At 51.9% G+C, this 19,540-nt stretch overlaps 1 protein-coding gene across 1 annotated transcript in view; it reads right to left on the minus strand.

The window, feature by feature from the left end:
• Positions 1–1,418: 1,418 nt before the first annotated feature.
• The window catches only part of EMX2 (empty spiracles homeobox 2), a 36,562-nt gene continuing 18,440 nt past the window's right edge, over positions 1,419–19,540 (minus strand). The window contains exons 2-3 of the mRNA XM_077257003.1: positions 18,626–18,810; positions 1,419–1,881 (exon numbers count right to left, since the gene is read on the minus strand). Coding sequence (XP_077113118.1) covers positions 1,714–1,881; positions 18,626–18,810 — 353 coding nt within the window. The 3' untranslated portion in view covers positions 1,419–1,713. The remainder of the gene's footprint in view (positions 1,882–18,625; positions 18,811–19,540) is intronic.

Genomic DNA, 19,540 nt, shown 5'->3' on the forward strand with positions numbered 1-19,540 from the left:
TATACTTCTCCTCACACAGACATTATATATATACTGTATATACTTCTTCTCACACAGACATGTATATACTTGTCCTCACACAGACATTATATATACTGTATATACTTGTCCTCACACAGACATTATATATACTGTATATACTTCTCCTCACACAGACATATATATACTGTATATACTTCTCCTCACACAGACATGTATATACTGTATATTCTCCTCACACAGACATGTATATACTTCTCCTCACACAGACATGTATATACTGTATATTCTCCTCACACATGTATATACTTCTCCTCACACAGACATTATATATATACTGTATATACTTGTCCTCACACAGACATTATATATATACTGTATATACTTGTCCTCACACATACACATATATATATACTGTATATACTTGTCCTCACACGGCCATTACAGGTTGCTCTCCTCCTCATAGAGCCGTGTGGTGTCCGTGCGCTCGGTCTCCCGGGCCTCGCTCCGCCGCCTGTGCTGCCGCTGCCCCCTGTCGGTGGGGCCGTTCTCTGCGCCGCCATCTTGCAGCGCCGCCATCCTGCAGCGCCCCCCGGCTCCCGGGACCCCCAGCTGCCGGCGCAGGAGCCGCTTATCTGGGACATGAAAGTCGCCATTATCAGCGGCGAGCAGAGCGGAGGGGCCGGGGCCCCGGAGAAAGGAGCCGTGCGGGGACACAAAGGCCACTCACCTCATTAGCATGAAACCTCGGCGGCCCCTTTGAGCCCCTCTAATCCCCCCGCATTCAAAGGCCTCGGAGTAATGAAGCTTTACAGCTAATAGAGGGGCGCTAATCCCCCCCGCCCTGCGCCAAACGTGCGACATCTCCGCGGCCGCCGCACTCTGCGCCACCTGCGGGAGGGACGCGGTCTGGCGGATTAGCGGCCTCACTCTCCGCCGCCGCCGGGTAATTGCCCGAACTCATTTACACTTTCACAAAAGCCCCCGGGAGCCTTTGTAGGAGAACAGAGAGCGACGAGGAAGCGCCATTATCGCCGGACACCATCGCCGGACAGCAGCGACTCCTGCGCTAATGAGGCGCGAACAAGCAACGGCGGCGCTTTCATGTCCGGGCAGGTGCGACAGGCGTCGGTGCAGACATCGGGCGCAGGCACTGGTCGGGCGCACACATATCGGGCGCAGGCACTGGTCGGCCGCACATATCGGCCGCACACATATCGGCCGCAGGCACTGGTCGGGCGCACACATATCGGGCGCAGGCACTGGTCGGGCGCAGGCACTGGTCGGCCGCACATATCGGCCGCACACATATCGGGCGCAGGCACTGGTCGGGCGCAGGCACATATCGGCCGCAGGCACTGGTCGGGCGCAGGCACTGGTCGGCCGCACATATCGGCCGCAGGCACTGGTCGGGCGCACATATCGGCCGCAGGCACTGGTCATGTGGATATGAGAACTCTTTATTGACAATCTTGACATCGTACTTCTCGGAAGTGTAATCCTAGAGTCACCACAACACACAGACGTCTGTACAATCCGCTCGGCGCTGCGTCTCTCTGCGTCTCTGTGCGTCTCTCCTGCGGTTCTGGGCGCAATGTCCGGGGAGGATCCGCATCCAGCACAATATCCGCAGGAGGCTCCTCTGCCCGCGGATCGTGTCCCCGAGGGGCCCAGAGCACCAGATAATCCCGGGGGCCCGGATACAAAAGTGTCCATGAACAGTGCAGCTCGGCGCTAATCGTCCGACGTGACGTCGATCTCCTCGGGGCTGTGCTGCTTGGTCGCGATCCGCCAGCGGTTGATGTGGTGCGTGCCCTTCTTCTTCTGGGCGCAGTCGGATCCTTCTTCCTCCAGTTTTTGCCTTTTAAACTTCGTTCTCCGATTCTGGAACCAAACTTTTACCTGAGAAACAAAAGGCGCAAAATTAGCGCAAAAATCAGATCTCACTTACTACAAAAAGACGTCATAAATACCGCACTGACTGAATGCGACCCTGTGTACTGCCCGCGACTGTGCGACAGAAATCCGTGCGACCGCAACACTACATCTGCAAGTAGCTGCGACATTCCCGCCTCACCTCCAGAAATACACTGCGACATTCCCGCATCACCCCCATGGATACACTGCGACATTCCCGCATCACCCCCATGGATACACTGCGACATTCCCGCATCACCTCAATGTATACACTGCGACATTCCCGCCTCACCCCCATGGATACACTGCGACATTCCCGCCTCACCCCCATGGATACACTGCGACATTCCCGCCTCACCCCCATGGATACACTGCGACATTCCCGCCTCACCTCCATAAATACACTGCGACATTCCCGCCTCACCCCCATGGATACACTGCGACATTCCCGCATACACACCCCCACCTCGTGCCCCCACACGTCGCCCCTCGGCCCGGATTATGGGGTCTCCGCTGCTGGTTTTAAGGTACCGTCACACTAAACGATATCGCTAGCGATCCGTGACGTTGCAGCGTCCTCGCTAGCGATATCGTTTCGTTTGACACGCAGCAGCGATCAGGATCCTGCTGTGATGTCGCTGGTCGCTGAATAAAGTCCAGAACTTTATTTGGTCGTCCGATCGCCGTGTATCGTTGTGTTTGACACCAAAAGCAACGATACCAGCGATGTTTTACACTGGTAACCAGGGTAAACATCGGGTTACCAAGCGCAGGGCCGCGCTTAGTAACCCGATGTTTACCCTGGTTACCAGCGTAAAAGTAAAAAAAACAAACAGCACATACTCACCTGCGCGTGCCCCAGCGTCTGCTTCCTGACACTGACTGAGCGCCGGCCCTAAAGTGAAAGTGAAAGCACAGCGGTGACGTCACCGCTGTGCTGTTAGGGCCGGAGCTCAGTCAGTGTCAGGAAGCAGACGCTGGGGGACGCGCAGGTGAGCATGTGCTGTTTGTTTTTTTTACTTTTACGCTGGTAACCAGGGTAAACATCGGGTTACTAAGTGCGGCCCTGCGCTTAGCAACCCGATGTTTACCCTGGTTACCCGGGGACCTCGGCATCGTTGGTCGCTGGAGAGCGGTCTGTGTGACAGCTCCCCAGCGATCAAACAGCGACGCTGCAGCGATCGGCATCGCTGTCGCTATCGCTGCAGCGTCGCTTAATGTGACGGTACCTTTAATGTGACGGTGCCTTTACTTGATTGTGAGAAGCTACAAAATCTCAGACGATTTCTAATCTCTGCGGCAGGGAGCGGCCCGACAACTGATGGCCGACAACCGACAACCGCACACAGCGGGCTCGGACCCTGACCAGCAGCCGCACAGGAAGAGGCGCCCGGGGGTCTCCGGCTCCGGGGTCTCCGGCTCCGGGGTCTCCGCCATTTATAGAAGGTTACAAAATCAGAAAGAAGAAAAATCCACAGAAAAAAACACAAAAGTAACAAGAGAAAAAAACGGAAAAGATCCGCACAGTGTGAGCTGCGAGGAGGCGGAGACGAGGGAAGAGCGGCAGACGGCGACAATGTGTCAACGGACACCGAGCCCCGAGCACCGACCCCGAGCACCGACCGCCGAGCACAGACCGCCGAGCACCGACCCCGAGCACCGACCGCCGAGCACCGACCCCGAGCACCGACCGCCGAGCACCGACCCCGAGCACCGACCCCGAGCACCGACCGCCGAGCACCGAGCACCGACCGCCGAGCACCGACCCCGAGCACCGAGCACCGAGCACAGACCGCCGAGCACCGACCCCGAGCACCGACCGCCGAGCACCGAGCACAGACCGCCGAGCACCGACCGCCGAGCACCGACCCCGAGCACCGACCGCCGAGCACCGAGCACAGACCGCCGAGCACCGAGCACAGACCGCCGAGCACCGAGCACAGACCGCCGAGCACCGACCGCCGAGCACCGACCGCCGAGCACCGACCGCCGGTCATACATCGTCCTCACTAGTCCTGTCCTATAGAATTATACATTGTGTCATCAGTATTATACACATCACTATTAATAACCCTATATAATTACATATTGTATTATACACATTGTATCATCCACTTCCTGTATACAATTATTTACATTAATCACTTCCTATAATTTACATTAATCACTTTCTATATATAATTATTTACATTAATCACTTCCTATATATAATAATTTACATTAATCACTTTCTATATATAATTATTTACATTAATCACTTCCTGTATATAATAATTTACATTAATCACTTCCTGTATACAATTATTTACATTAATCACTTCCTATAATTTACATTAATCACTTCCTATATATAATTATTTACATTAATCACTTCCTATAATTTACATTAATCACTTCCTATATATAATTATTTACATTAATCGCTTCCTATATATAATAATTTACATTAATCACTTCCTATATATAATTATTTTCATCACTTCCTGTATACAATTATTTACATTAATCACTTCCTATATATAATTATTTTCATCACTTCCTGTATACAATTATTTACATTAATCACTTCCTATATATAATTATTTACATTAATCACTTCCTATAATTTACATTAATCACTTCCTATATATAATTATTTACATTAATCACTTCCTATATATAATTATTTACATTAATCACTTCCTATATATAATTATTTACATTAATCACTTCCTATATATATAATTATTTACATTAATCACTTCCTATAATTTACATTAATCACTTCCTGTATACAATTATTTACATTAATCACTTCCTGTATATAACAATTTACATTAATCACTTCCTGTATATAATAATTTACATTAATCACTTCCTGTATATAATAATTTACATTAATCACTTCCTATATATAATTATTTACATTAATCACTTCCTGTATATAATAATTTACATTAATCACTTCCTGTATATAATAATTTACATTAATCACTTCCTGTATACAATTATTTACATTAATCACTTCCTATAATTTACATTAATCACTTTCTATATATAATTATTTACATTAATCACTTCCTATATATAATAATTTACAATAATCACTTCTGGTATATAATTATTTTCATCACTTCCTGTATACAAATATTTACATTAATCACTTCCTATATATAATAATTTACATTAATCACTTTCTATATATAATTATTTACATTAATCACTTCCTGTATATAATAATTTACATTAATCACTTCCTGTATATAATAATTTACATTAATCACTTCCTGTATACAAATATTTACATTAATCACTTCCTGTATACAATTATTTACATTAATCACTTCCTATAATTTACATTAATCACTTCCTATATATAATTATTTACATTAATCACTTCCTATAATTTACATTAATCACTTTCTATATATAATTATTTACATTAATCACTTTCTATATATAATTATTTACATTAATCACTTCCTATATACAATTATTTACATTAATCACTTCCTATATATAATAATTTACATTAATCACTTCCTGTATACAATTATTTACATTAATCACTTCCTGTATACAATTATTTACATTAATCACTTCCTATAATTTACATTAATCACTTCCTATATATAATAATTTACATTAATCACTTCCTATATATAATTATTTACATTAATCACTTCCTATATATAATTATTTACAATAATCACTTCTGGTATATAATTATTTTCATCACTTCCTGTATACAAATATTTACATTAATCACTTCCTATATATAATTATTTACATTAATCACTTCCTATATATAATTATTTACAATAATCACTTCTGGTATATAATTATTTTCATCACTTCCTGTATACAAATATTTACATTAATCACTTCCTATATATAATTATTTACATTAATCACTTCCTATAATTTACATTAATCACTTCCTATATATAATAATTTACATTAATCACTTCCTATATATAATTATTTACATTAATCACTTCCTATATATAATAATTTACATTAATCACTTCCTGTATATAATTATTTACATTAATCACTTCCTATATATAATTATTTACATTAATCACTTCCTATATATAATAATTTACATTAATCACTTCCTGTATATAATTATTTACATTAATCACTTCCTATATATAATTATTTACATTAATCACTTCCTATATATAATTATTTACATTAATCACTTCCTATAATTTACATTAATCACTTCCTATATATAATTATTTACATTAATCACTTCCTATATATAATTATTTACATTAATCACTTCCTATATATAATTATTTACATTAATCACTTCCTATATATAATTATTTACAATAATCACTTCTGGTATATAATTATTTTCATCACTTCCTGTATACAAATATTTACATTAATCACTTCCTATATATAATAATTTACATTAATCACTTCCTGTATATAATTATTTTCATCACTTCCTATAAATAGGGGTAACGTTTCTCCTTATGGAGAGTGACATACCAGCTGGCTTGTCAAGGTAAGGAGGCTTATTTGGCTTTTATCCTAAGTCATATTGCACGACTCGTTACAGGGTTGATTGTGACTTGTAGGATCGCTACTTCCAACAGGTGGCGCCATAGAGTTAAGTCCTCTTTTTCTCAGAAGAGGCAATTTGCATATTCCTATATATAATTATTTACATTAATCACTTCCTATATACAAATATTTACATTAATCACTTCCTATATATAATTATTTACATTAATCACTTCCTATATATAGTAATTTACATTAATCACTTCCTATATATAGTAATTTACATTAATCACTTCCTGTATACAATTATTTAATCACTTCCTATATATATTTACATCACTTGCTGTATACAATTATTTACATTAATCACTTCCTATATACAATTATTTACATTAATCACTTCCTATGTATAATTATTTACATTAATCACTTCCTATGTATAATTATTTACATTAATCACTTCCTATGTATAATTATTTACATCACTTCCTGTATACAATTATTTAAATTAATCACTTCCTGTATACAATTATTTACATTAATCACTTCCTATGTATAATTATTTACATCACTTCCTGTATATAATTATTTACATTCTTTCCTTCCTCAATAATATCTGTGTCTCCAGGATCCCCCTCAGCAGCGGGATCTCCTGTCCCAGGATTACTTCCTGGCCTCCCTTCTTACTAGATCCCATTTGCTGGGATCTTACTTTTGGGCTGTGGATCCCGTCTCAGCCTCTTTTTTTCCCGTCGATTCCGGAGCGAGGATGGCAGCACTCCTCTCATCATCCTCACTACTCCCCTCATCATCCTCAGCACTCCCCTCATCATCCTCACTACTCCCCTCATCGTCCTCACTACTCCCCTCATCATCCTCAGCACTCCCCTCATCATCCTCAGCACTCCCCTCATCATCCTCACTACTCCCCTCATCATCCTCACTACTCCCCTCATCATCCTCAGCACTCCCCTCATCATCCTCACTACTCCCCTCATCATCCTCAGCACTCCCCTCATCATCCTCACTACTCCCCTCATCATCCTCACTACTCCCCTCATCATCCTCAGCACTCCCCTCATCATCCTCACTACTCCCCTCATCATCCTCAGCACTCCCCTCATCATCCTCACTACTCCCCTCATCATCCTCACTACTCCCCTCATCATCCTCAGCACTCCCCTCATCACCCTCACTACTCCCCTCATCATCCTCAGCACTCCCTTCATCATCCTCAGCACTCCCCTCATCATCCTCACTACTCCCCTCATCATCCTCAGCACTCCCCTCATCATCCTCACTACTCCCCTCATCATCCTCAGCACTCCCTTCATCATCCTCACTACTCCGCTCATCATCCTCACTACTCCCCTCATCATCCTCAGCACTCCCCTCATCATCCTCAGCACTCCCTTCATCATCCTCACTACTCCCCTCATCATCCTCACTACTCCCCTCATCATCCTCACTACTCCCCTCATCATCCTCAGCACTCCCTTCATCATCCTCACTACTCCCCTCATCATCCTCATTACTCCCCTCATCATCCTCACTACTCCCCTCATCATCCTCACTACTCCTCTCATCATCCTCACTACTCCCCTCATCATCCTCAGCACTCCCTTCATCATCCTCACTGCTCCCCTCATCATCCTCAGCACTCCCCTCATCATCCTCACTACTCCGCTCATCATCCTCACTACTCCCCTCATCATCCTCAGCACTCCCCTCATCATCCTCACTACTCCCCTCATCATCCTCACTACTCCCTTCATCATCCTCAGCACTCCCCTCATCATCCTCACTACTCCCCTCATCATCCTCAGCACTCCCCTCATCATCCTCACTACTCCCCTCATCATCCTCAGCACTCCCCTCATCATCCTCACTACTCCGCTCATCATCCTCACTACTCCCCTCATCATCCTCAGCACTCCCCTCATCATCCTCAGCACTCCCCTCATCATCCTCACTACTCCCCTCATCATCCTCAGCACTCCCCTCATCATCCTCACTACTCCACTCATCATCCTCACTACTTCCCTCATCATCCTCACTACTCCGCTCATCATCCTCACTACTCCCCTCATCATCCTCAGCACTCCCCTCATCATCCTCACTACTCCCCTCATCATCCTCAGCACTCCCCTCATCATCCTCAGCACTCCCCTCATCATCCTCACTACTCCCCTCATCATCCTCAGCACTCCCCTCATCATCCTCACTACTCCCCTCATCATCCTCAGCACTCCCCTCATCATCCTCACTACTCCCCTCATCATCCTCACTACTCCCCTCATCATCCTCAGCACTCGCTTCATCATCCTCAGCACTCACCTCATCATCCTCAGCACTCCCCTCATCATCCTCAGCACTCCCCTCATCATCATCACTACTCCCCTCATCATCCTCACTACTCCCTTCATCATCCTCACTACTCCCCTCATCATCCTCACTACTCCCCTCATCATCCTCACTACTCCCCTCATCATCCTCAGCACTCCCCTCATCATCCTCACTACTCCCCTCATCATCCTCAGCACTCCCCTCATCATCCTCACTACTCCCCTCATCATCCTCACTACTCCGCTCATCATCCTCACTACTCCCCTCATCATCCTCAGCACTCCCCTCATCATCCTCAGCACTCCCCTCATCATCCTCAGCACTCCCCTCATCATCCTCACTACTCCCCTCATCATCCTCAGCACTCCCTTCATCATCCTCACTACTCCCCTCATCATCCTCAGCACTCCCCTCATCATCCTCAACACTCCCCTCATCATCCTCACTACTCCCCTCATCATCCTCACTACTACCCTCATCATCCTCAGCACTCCCCTCATCATCCTCAGCACTCCCTTCATCATCCTCACTACTCCCCTCATCATCCTCAGCTCTCTCTTCATCATCCTCACTACTCCCCTCATCATCCTCAGCACTCCCCTCATCATCCTCAGCACTCCCTTCATCATCCTCACTACTCCCCTCATCATCCTCACTACTCCCCTCATCATCCTCACTACTCCCCTCATCATTCTCACTACTCCCCTCATCATCCTCACTACTCCCCTCATCATCCTCACTACTCCGCTCATCATCCTCACTACTCCCCTCTTCATCCTCAGCACTCCCCTCATCATCCTCAGCACTCCCTTCATCATCCTCAGCACTCCCCTCATCATCCTCAGCACTCCCCTTCATCATCCTCACTACTCCCCTCATCATCCTCAGCACTCCCCTCATCATCCTCAGCACACCCTTCATCATCCTCACTACTCCCCTCATCATCCTCACTACTCCCCTCATCATCCTCACTACTCCCCTCTTCATACTCACTACTCCCCTCATCATCCTCACTACTCCCCTCTTCATCCTCACTACTCCGCTCATCATCCTCACTACTCCCCTCATCATCCTCACTACTCCGCTCATCATCCTCACTACTCCCCTCTTCATCCTCACTACTCCCCTCATCATCCTCACTACTCCCCTCATCATCCTCAGCACTCCCCTCATCATCCTCACTACTCCCCTCATCATCCTCACTACTCCCCTCATCATCCTCACTACTCCCCTCTTCATACTCACTACTCCCCTCATCATCCTCACTACTCCCCTCTTCATCCTCACTACTCCCCTCATCATCCTCACTACTCCCCTCATCATCCTCACTACTCCCCTCATCATCCTCACTACTCCCCTCATCATCCTCACTACTCCGCTCATCATCCTCACTACTCCCCTCTTCATCCTCAGCACTCCCCTCATCATCCTCAGCACTCCCTTCATCATCCTCACTACTCCCCTCATCATCCTCAGAACTCCCCTCATCATCCTCACTACTCCGCTCATCATCCTCACTACTCCCCTCATCATCCTCAGCACTCCCCTCATCATCCTCAGCACTCCCCTTCATCATCCTCACTACTCCCCTCATCATCCTCAGCACTCCCCTCATCATCCTCAGCACACCCTTCATCATCCTCACTACTCCCCTCATCATCCTCACTACTCCCCTCATCATCCTCACTACTCCCCTCTTCATACTCACTACTCCCCTCATCATCCTCACTACTCCCCTCTTCATCCTCACTACTCCCCTCTTCATCCTCACTACTCCCCTCATCATCCTCACTACTCCGCTCATCATCCTCACTACTCCCCTCTTCATCCTCACTACTCCCCTCATCATCCTCACTACTCCCCTCATCATCCTCAGCACTCCCCTCATCATCCTCACTACTCCCCTCATCATCCTCACTACTCCCCTCATCATCCTCACTACTCCCCTCTTCATACTCACTACTCCCCTCATCATCCTCACTACTCCCCTCTTCATCCTCACTACTCCGCTCATCATCCTCACTACTCCCCTCATCATCCTCACTACTCCCCTCATCATCCTCACTACTCCCCTCATCATCCTCACTACTCCCCTCATCATCCTCAGCACTCCCCTCATCATCCTCACTACTCCCCTCATCATCCTCAGCACTCCCCTCATCATCCTCACTACTCCGCTCATCATCCTCACTACTCCCCTCATCATCCTCAGCACTCCCCTCATCATCCTCAGCACTCCCCTCATCATCCTCACTACTCCCCTCATCATCCTCAGCACTCCCCTCATCATCCTCACTACTCCACTCATCATCCTCACTACTTCCCTCATCATCCTCACTACTCCGCTCATCATCCTCACTACTCCCCTCATCATCCTCAGCACTCCCCTCATCATCCTCACTACTCCGCTCATCATCCTCACTACTCCCCTCATCATCCTCAGCACTCCCCTCATCATCCTCAGCACTCCCCTCATCATCCTCACTACTCCCCTCATCATCCTCAGCACTCCCCTCATCATCCTCACTACTCCCCTCATCATCCTCAGCACTCCCCTCATCATCCTCACTACTCCCCTCATCATCCTCACTACTCCCCTCATCATCCTCAGCACTCGCTTCATCATCCTCAGCACTCACCTCATCATCCTCAGCACTCCCCTCATCATCCTCACTACTCCCCTCATCATCCTCACTACTCCCTTCATCATCCTCACTACTCCCCTCATCATTCTCAGCACTCCCCTCATCATCCTCAGCACTCCCCTCATCATCCTCACTACTCCCCTCATCATCCTCAGCACTCCCCTCATCATCCTCACTACTCCCCTCATCATCCTCACTACTCCGCTCATCATCCTCACTACTCCCCTCATCATCCTCAGCACTCCCCTCATCATCCTCAGCACTCCCCTCATCATCCTCAGCACTCCCCTCATCATCCTCACTACTCCCCTCATCATCCTCAGCACTCCCTTCATCATCCTCACTACTCCCCTCATCATCCTCAGCACTCCCCTCATCATCCTCAGCACTCCCCTCATCATCCTCACTACTCCCCTCATCATCCTCACTACTCCCCTCATCATCCTCAGCACTCCCCTCATCATCCTCAGCACTCCCTTCATCATCCTCACTACTCCCCTCATCATCCTCAGCTCTCTCTTCATCATCCTCAGCACTCCCTTCATCATCCTCACTACTCCCCTCATCATCCTCAGCACTCCCCTCATCATCCTCAGCACTCCCTTCATCATCCTCACTACTCCCCTCATCATCCTCACTACTCCCCTCATCATCCTCACTACTCCCCTCATCATCCTCACTACTCCCCTCATCATCCTCACTACTCCCCTCATCATCCTCACTACTCCGCTCATCATCCTCACTACTCCCCTCTTCATCCTCAGCACTCCCCTCATCATCCTCAGCACTCCCTTCATCATCCTCACTACTCCCCTCATCATCCTCAGCACTCCGCTCATCATCCTCACTACTCCGCTCATCATCCTCACTACTCCCCTCATCATCCTCAGCACTCCCCTCATCATCCTCAGCACTCCCCTTCATCATCCTCACTACTCCCCTCATCATCCTCAGCACTCCCCTCATCATCCTCAGCACTCCCTTCATCATCCTCACTACTCCCCTCATCATCCTCACTACTCCCCTCATCATCCTCACTACTCCCCTCTTCATACTCACTACTCCCCTCATCATCCTCACTACTCCCCTCTTCATCCTCACTACTCCGCTCATCATCCTCACTACTCCCCTCATCATCCTCACTACTCCGCTCATCATCCTCACTACTCCCCTCTTCATCCTCACTACTCCCCTCATCATCCTCACTACTCCCCTCATCATCCTCAGCACTCCCCTCATCATCCTCACTACTCCCCTCATCATCCTCACTACTCCCCTCATCATCCTCACTACTCCCCTCTTCATCCTCACTACTCCCCTCTTCATCCTCACTACTCCGCTCATCATCCTCACTACTCCCCTCATCATCCTCACTACTCCGCTCATCATCCTCACTACTCCGCTCATCATCCTCACTACTCCCCTCATCATCCTCACTACTCCGCTCATCATCCTCACTAATCCCCTCTTCATCCTCAGGCCGGCCCAGGCCATGCTACAGCAGCACAGAGGACTCCCGCCCGGCGCAGCCCCTCACCCGCCGGCCCGGGGGGCTCAGCCTCTCTCCCCCGCAGTCATTAGATTAGTGACAAGTGTGAATTCTCCATCATCACCTCCGGCTCCTAATAACGATCAATTGCTGGAGAAACGATCCTGCAATTATCACAAGCTCCGATCACACATTTTCACTTTCCTCTCAGCCTCCAACTGTTACCCACACCCCTGACTATGTACCCCTCATACTCACTGCACCTCCTGCATACCCCTCATACTCACTGCACCTCCTGCGTACCCCTCATACTCACTGCACCTCCTGCGTACCCCTCATACTCACTGCACCTCCTGCGTACCCCTCATACTCACTGCACCTCCTGTATACCCCTCATACTCACTGCACCTCCTGCATACCCCCCATACTCACTGCACCTCCTGCATACCCCCATACTCACTGCACCTCCTGCATACCCCCATACTCACTGCACCTCCTGTATACCCCCCATACTCACTGCACCTCCTGTATACCCCCCATACTCACAGCTCCTCCTGTATACCCCCCATACTCACTGCACCTCCTGCATACCCCTCATACTCACTGCACCTCCTGTATACCCCTCATACTCACTGAACCTCCTGCGTACCCCTCATACTCACTGCACCTCCTGCGTACCCCTCATACTCACTGCACCTCCTGTATACCCCTCATACTCACTGCACCTCCTGCATACCCCCCATACTCACTGCACCTCCTGCATACCCCCATACTCACTGCACCTCCTGCATACCCCCATACTCACTGCACCTCCTGTATACCCCCCATACTCACTGCACCTCCTGTATACCCCCCATACTCACTGCACCTCCTGTATACCCCCCATACTCACTGCACCTCCTGTATACCCCCATACTCACTGCACCTCCTGCGTACCCCCCATACTCACTGCACCTCCTGCATACCCACATACTCACTGCACCTCCTGCATACCCCCATACTCACTGCACCTCCTGTATACCCCTCATACTCACTGCACCTCCTGCGTACCCCCCATACTCACTGCACCTCCTGCGTACCCCCATTCTCACTGCACCTCCTGCGTAGCCCCCATACTCACTGCACCTCCTGTATACCCCCATACTCACTGCACCTCCTGCATACCCCCATACTCACTGCACCTCCTGTATACCCCCCATACTCACTGCACCTCCTGTATACCCCTCATACTCACTGCACCTCCTGTATACCCCCCATACTCACTGCACCTCCTGTATACCCCCCATACTCACTGCACCTCCTGTATACCCCCCATACTCACTGCACCTCCTGTATACCCCCCATACTCACTGCACCTCCTGTATACCCCCCATACTCACTGCACCTCCTGTATACCCCCCATACTCACTGCACCTCCTGTATACCCCTCATACTCACTGCACCTCCTGTATACCCCCATACTCACTGCACCTCCTGTATACCCCCATACTCACTGCACCTCCTGTATACCCCTCATACTCACTGCACCTCCTGTATACCCCCATACTCACTGCACCTCCTGTATACCCCCCATACTCACTGCACCTCCTGTATACCCCCCATACTCACTGCACCTCCTGTATACCCCCCATACTCACTGCACCTCCTGTATACCCCTCATACTCACTGCACCTCCTGTATACCCCCATACTCACTGCACCTCCTGTATACCCCCATACTCACTGCACCTCCTGTATACCCCCATACTCACTGCACCTCCTGTATACCCCCCATACTCACTGCACCTCCTGTATACCCCTCATACTCACTGCACCTCCTGTATACCCCCATACTCACTGCACCTCCTGTATACCCCCATACTCACTGCACCTCCTGTATACCCCCATACTCACTGCACCTCCTGTATACCCCCATACTCACTGCACCTCCTGTATACCCCCCATACTCACTGCACCTCCTGTATACCCCTCATACTCACTGCACCTCCTGTATACCCCCATACTCACTGCACCTCCTGTATACCCCTCATACTCACTGCACCTCCTGTATACCCCCATACTCACTGCACCTCCTGTATACCCCCATACTCACTGCACCTCCTGTATACCCCCCATACTCACTGCACCTCCTGTATACCCCCATACTCACTGCACCTCCTGTATACCCCCCATACTCACTGCACCTCCTGTATACCCCCATACTCACTGCACCTCCTGTATACCCCCATACTCACTGCACCTCCTGTATACTTAGCTTTCAAGTTCAAATTCAGTAAACTGTTGCCAGAACTCTAGGTTGCTTCCTCTCCTCCCGCCGCCCCGCACTCCGCTCGTCCTCCCGCCGCCCCGCACTCCGCTCGTCCTCCCGCCGCCCCGCACTCCGCTCGTCCTCCCGCCGCCCCGCACTCCGCTCGTCCTCCCGCCGCCCCGCACTCCGCTCGTCCTCCCGCCGCCCCGCACTCCGCTCGTCCTCCCGCCGCCCCGCTCTCCGCTCGTCCTCCCGCCGCCCCGCTCTCCGCTCGTCCTCCCGCCGCCCCGCACTCCGCTCGTCCTCCCGCCGCCCCGCTCTCCGCTCGTCCTCCCGCCGCCCCGCTCTCCGCTCGTCCTCCCGCCGCCCCGCACTCCGCTCGTCCTCCCGCCGCCCCGCTCTCCGCTCGTCCTCCCGCCGCCCCGCTCTCCGCTCGTCCTCCCGCCGCCCCGCACTCCGCTCGTCCTCCCGCCGCCCCGCTCTCCGCTCGTCCTCCCGCCGCCCCGCTCTCCGCTCGTCCTCCCGCCGCCGCCCCGCACTCCGCTCGTCCTCCCGCCGCCCCCGCTCTCCGCTCGTCCTCCCGCCGCCCCGCTCTCCGCTCGTCCTCCCGCCGCCCCGCTCTCCGCTCGTCCTCCCGCCGCCCCGCACTCCGCTCGTCCTCCCGCCGCCCCGCACTCCGCTCGTCCTCCCGCTGTTACAATCACTCGTAGTCTGTAATAACGCGGCCTCTCGTCAGGAGAAGAACAGACAGGACGTCACCGCTCGTTTATCACGTCCACAACACACAATGCGGTAATGAACGAGCTCGACCTGAAAGTCAACTCATTACAGCAATTAGCGGCTCCGACAAAGAAGATTAACAGTCAGCGCCGGGCGGGCAATCACTGCGCCGAGCTCAGCGCGGCCACACAGGGGAACATGGGCCCGACCGAGTGAGGGTCTCTGTAGAGATCTGCCCAGACTAGGGGGGCAGAGGCCGGCCAGTGTGACCGGGGCTAGAGGGGCAGACGCTAGCCAGTGTGCCTAGGGCTAGAGGCGCAGAGGCCAGCCAGTGTGCCCGGGGCTAGTGGGGCAGAGGCCAGTCAGTGTGCCCAGGGCTAGAGGCGCAGAGGCCAGCCAGTGTGCCCGGGGCTAGTGGGGCAGAGGCCAGCCAGTGTGCCCGGGGCTAGAGGGGCAGACGCCAGCCAGTGTGCCCAGGGCTAGAGGCGCAGAGGCCAGCCAGTGTGCCCGGGGCTAGTGGGGCAGAGGCCAGCCAGTGTGCCCGGGGCTAGAGGGGCAGAGACAGGTGCTGTGCCCGGGGCTAGGGGGGCATAGGCCAGCCAGTGTGCCCAGGGCTAGAGGGGCAGAGGTCGGCTAGTGTGCCTGGGGTTAGAGGGGCAAAGATCGGCCAGTGTCCCCAGAGCTAGAGGGGCAGAGGCTGGTCAGCGTGCCCGGGGCTAGAGGGGCAGAGACAAGTGCTGTGCCCGGGGCTAGAGGGGCAGAGGCTGGCCAGTGTGCCTGGGGCTAGAGGGGCAGAGGCCGGCCAGTGTGCCCGGGGTTAGAGGGGAAGTGGCCGGCCAGTGTGCCCGTGGTTAGAGGGGCAAAGATCAGCCAGTGTGCCCGGGGCTAGAGGGGCAGTGGCCGGTCAGCGTGCCCGGGGCTAGAGGGGCAGAGAAAGGTGCTGTGCCTGGGGCTAGAGGAGCAGAGGCTGGCCAGTGTGCCTGGGGCTAGAGGGGCAGAGGCTGGCCAGTGTGCCTGGTGCTAGAGAGGCAGAGGCCGGCCAGTGTGCTAGAGGGGCAGAGGCCGGCCAGTGTGCCCGTGGTTAGAGGGGCAAAGATCAGCCAGTGTGCCCGGGGCTAGAGGGGCAGAGGCCGGTCAGCATGCCTGGGGCTAGAGGGGCAGAGACAGGTGCTGTGCCTGGGGCTAGAGGAGCAGAGGCCAGCCAGTGTGCCCAGGGCTAGAGGGGCAATGATTGGCCAGTGTGCCCAGGACTAAAGGGGCAGAGGCCAGCCAGTGTGCCCGGGGCTAGTGGGGCAGAGGCCAGCCAGTGTGCATGGGGCTAGAGGGGCAGAGGTCGACCATTGTGCCCGGGGCTAGAGGGGCAGAGACAGGTGCTGTGCCCGGGGCTAGGGGGGCATAGGCTGGCCAGTGTGCCCAGGGCTAGAGGGGCAGAGGCCGGCCAGTGTGCCTGGGGTTAGAGGGGCAAAGATCGGCCAGTGTCCCCAGAGCTAGAGGGGCAGAGGCTGGTCAGCGTACCCGGGGCTAGAGGGGCAGAGACAAGTGCTGTGCCCGGGGCTAGAGGGGCAGAGGCTGGCCAGTGTGCCTGGGGCTAGAGGGGCAGAGGCCGGCCAGTGTGCCCGGGGTTAGAGGGGCAGTGGCCGGCCAGTGTGCCTGGGGTTAGAGGGTCAAAGATAGGCCAGTGTCCCCAGAGCTAGAGGGGCAGAGGCCGGTCAGCGTGCCCGGGGCTAGAGGGGCAGAGACAAGTGCTGTGCCCAGGGCTAGAGGGGCAGAGGCTGGCCAGTGTGCCTGGGGCTAGAGGGGCAGAGGCTGGCCAGTGTGCCTGGGGCTAGAGAGGCAGAGGCCGGCCAGTGTACTAGAGGGGCAGAGGCCGGCCAGTGTGCCCGTGGTTAGAGGGGCAAAGATCAGCCAGTGTGCCCGGGGCTAGAGGGGCAGAGGCCGGTCAGCATGCCTGGGGCTAGATGGGCAGAGACAGGTGCTGTGCCTGGGGCTAGAGGAGCAGAGGCCAGCCAGTGTGCCCAGGGCTAGAGGGGCAATGATTGGCCAGTGTGCCCAGGACTAAAGGGGCAGAGGCCAGCCAGTGTGCCCGGGGCTAGTGGGGCAGAGGCCAGCCAGTGTGCCCGGGGCTAGAGGGGCAGAGGTCGACCATTGTGCCTGGGGCTAGAGGGGCAGAGACAGGTGCTGTGCCCGGGGATAGGGGGGCATAGGCTGGCTAGTGTGCCCAGGGCTAGAGGGGCAGAGGCCGGCCAGTGTGTCTGCGGTTAGAGGGGCAAAGATCGGCCAGTGTCCCCAGAGCTAGAGGGGCAGAGGCTGGTCAGCGTGCCCGGGGCTAGAGGGGCAGAGACAAGTGCTGTGCCCGGGGCTAGAGGGGCAGAGGCTGGCCAGTGTGCCTTGGGCTAGAGGGGCAGAGGCTGGCCAGTGTGCCTGGGGCTAGAGGGGCAGAGGCCGGCCAGTGTGCCCGGGGTTAGAGGGGCAGTGGCCGGCCAGTGTGCCCGTGGTTAGAGGGGCAAAGATCAGCCAGTGTGCCCGGGGCTAGAGGGGCAGTGGCCGGTCAGCGTGCCCGGGGCTAGAGGGGCAGAGAAAGGTGCTGTGCCTGGGGCTAGAGGAGCAGAGGCCGGCCAGTGTGCCCGGGGCTAGAGGGGCAAAGATCAGCCAATGTGCATGGGGCTAGAGGAGCAGAGGCCAGCCAGTGTGCCCGGGGCTAGAGGGGCAGAGGCCAGCCAGTGTGCCCGGGGCTAGAGGGGCAGAGGCCAGCCAGTGTGCCTAGGCGGAGGGTCGGTACCTGTGTCTCTGTCAGGCTCAGGCTGTGCGCCAGCTGCTTCCTCTCTGCGCCCACCACGTAGTGGTTCTTCTCGAAGGCGTGCTCCAGCCGCAGCAGCTGGGACGGGGAGAAGGCGGTTCGGATCCGCTTGGGTTTCCGCGCCAGAGCGTTGTGCAATAAGAAGCTCTCGGCACTCGTGTCATTACCTGTGGAGAGAGCAGGGAGCGAAGTGAGCAGCGCAAACTCTACCCGAGACCCCCAACCAGCGACCCCCGCAGTGGACACAGCACATAATACAGAGGGCGGCATCTGCCGCAGGGTGGGCACGATGCTGTAGACACACCGCGCGCTTGGCTGTATATACGGGCAGCTCACACAAAAACAGCGCTGGCAGTCACTATACACACCGCAACTATGACCTGCACAGATATACACTCTACATGAAGGACACGGGCACCGCACACGCCTCGCACACACTGCGGTATGCCGTAGACCTGCGTATTACCTGCGACTTGTACACCGCCGCACCATGTATACAGCCGCACCGCATGCGCTTATTAAGGGACAGAAGGGAGACTAGTATCAACTTTAATTGTGTCCACTATGACTATGAGTGCACGGGGGCAGAGGATAGCACTTCATGAGCTATAATACTCCAGTGCCCTGTAATACACACATAATGATATTATATATATACATATATATATAAATATATATATATATATATATATATATAATGTGTGTGTTACAGGGCACTGTAGTATTATATCTCATGAAGCGCTATCCTCTGCCCCCGTGCACATAATGATTATATATATATATATATATATATATATATATATATATATATATATATAATACTCCAGTGCCATGTAACACACACATTGTATATATATATAGATATATAGATATATATAGATAGATATAGATAGATAG

The sequence above is a fragment of the Ranitomeya variabilis genome, chromosome 4 (genome assembly GCF_051348905.1).
Source record: "Ranitomeya variabilis isolate aRanVar5 chromosome 4, aRanVar5.hap1, whole genome shotgun sequence".
In the NCBI taxonomy this organism is placed as follows: Eukaryota; Metazoa; Chordata; class Amphibia; order Anura; family Dendrobatidae; genus Ranitomeya; species Ranitomeya variabilis.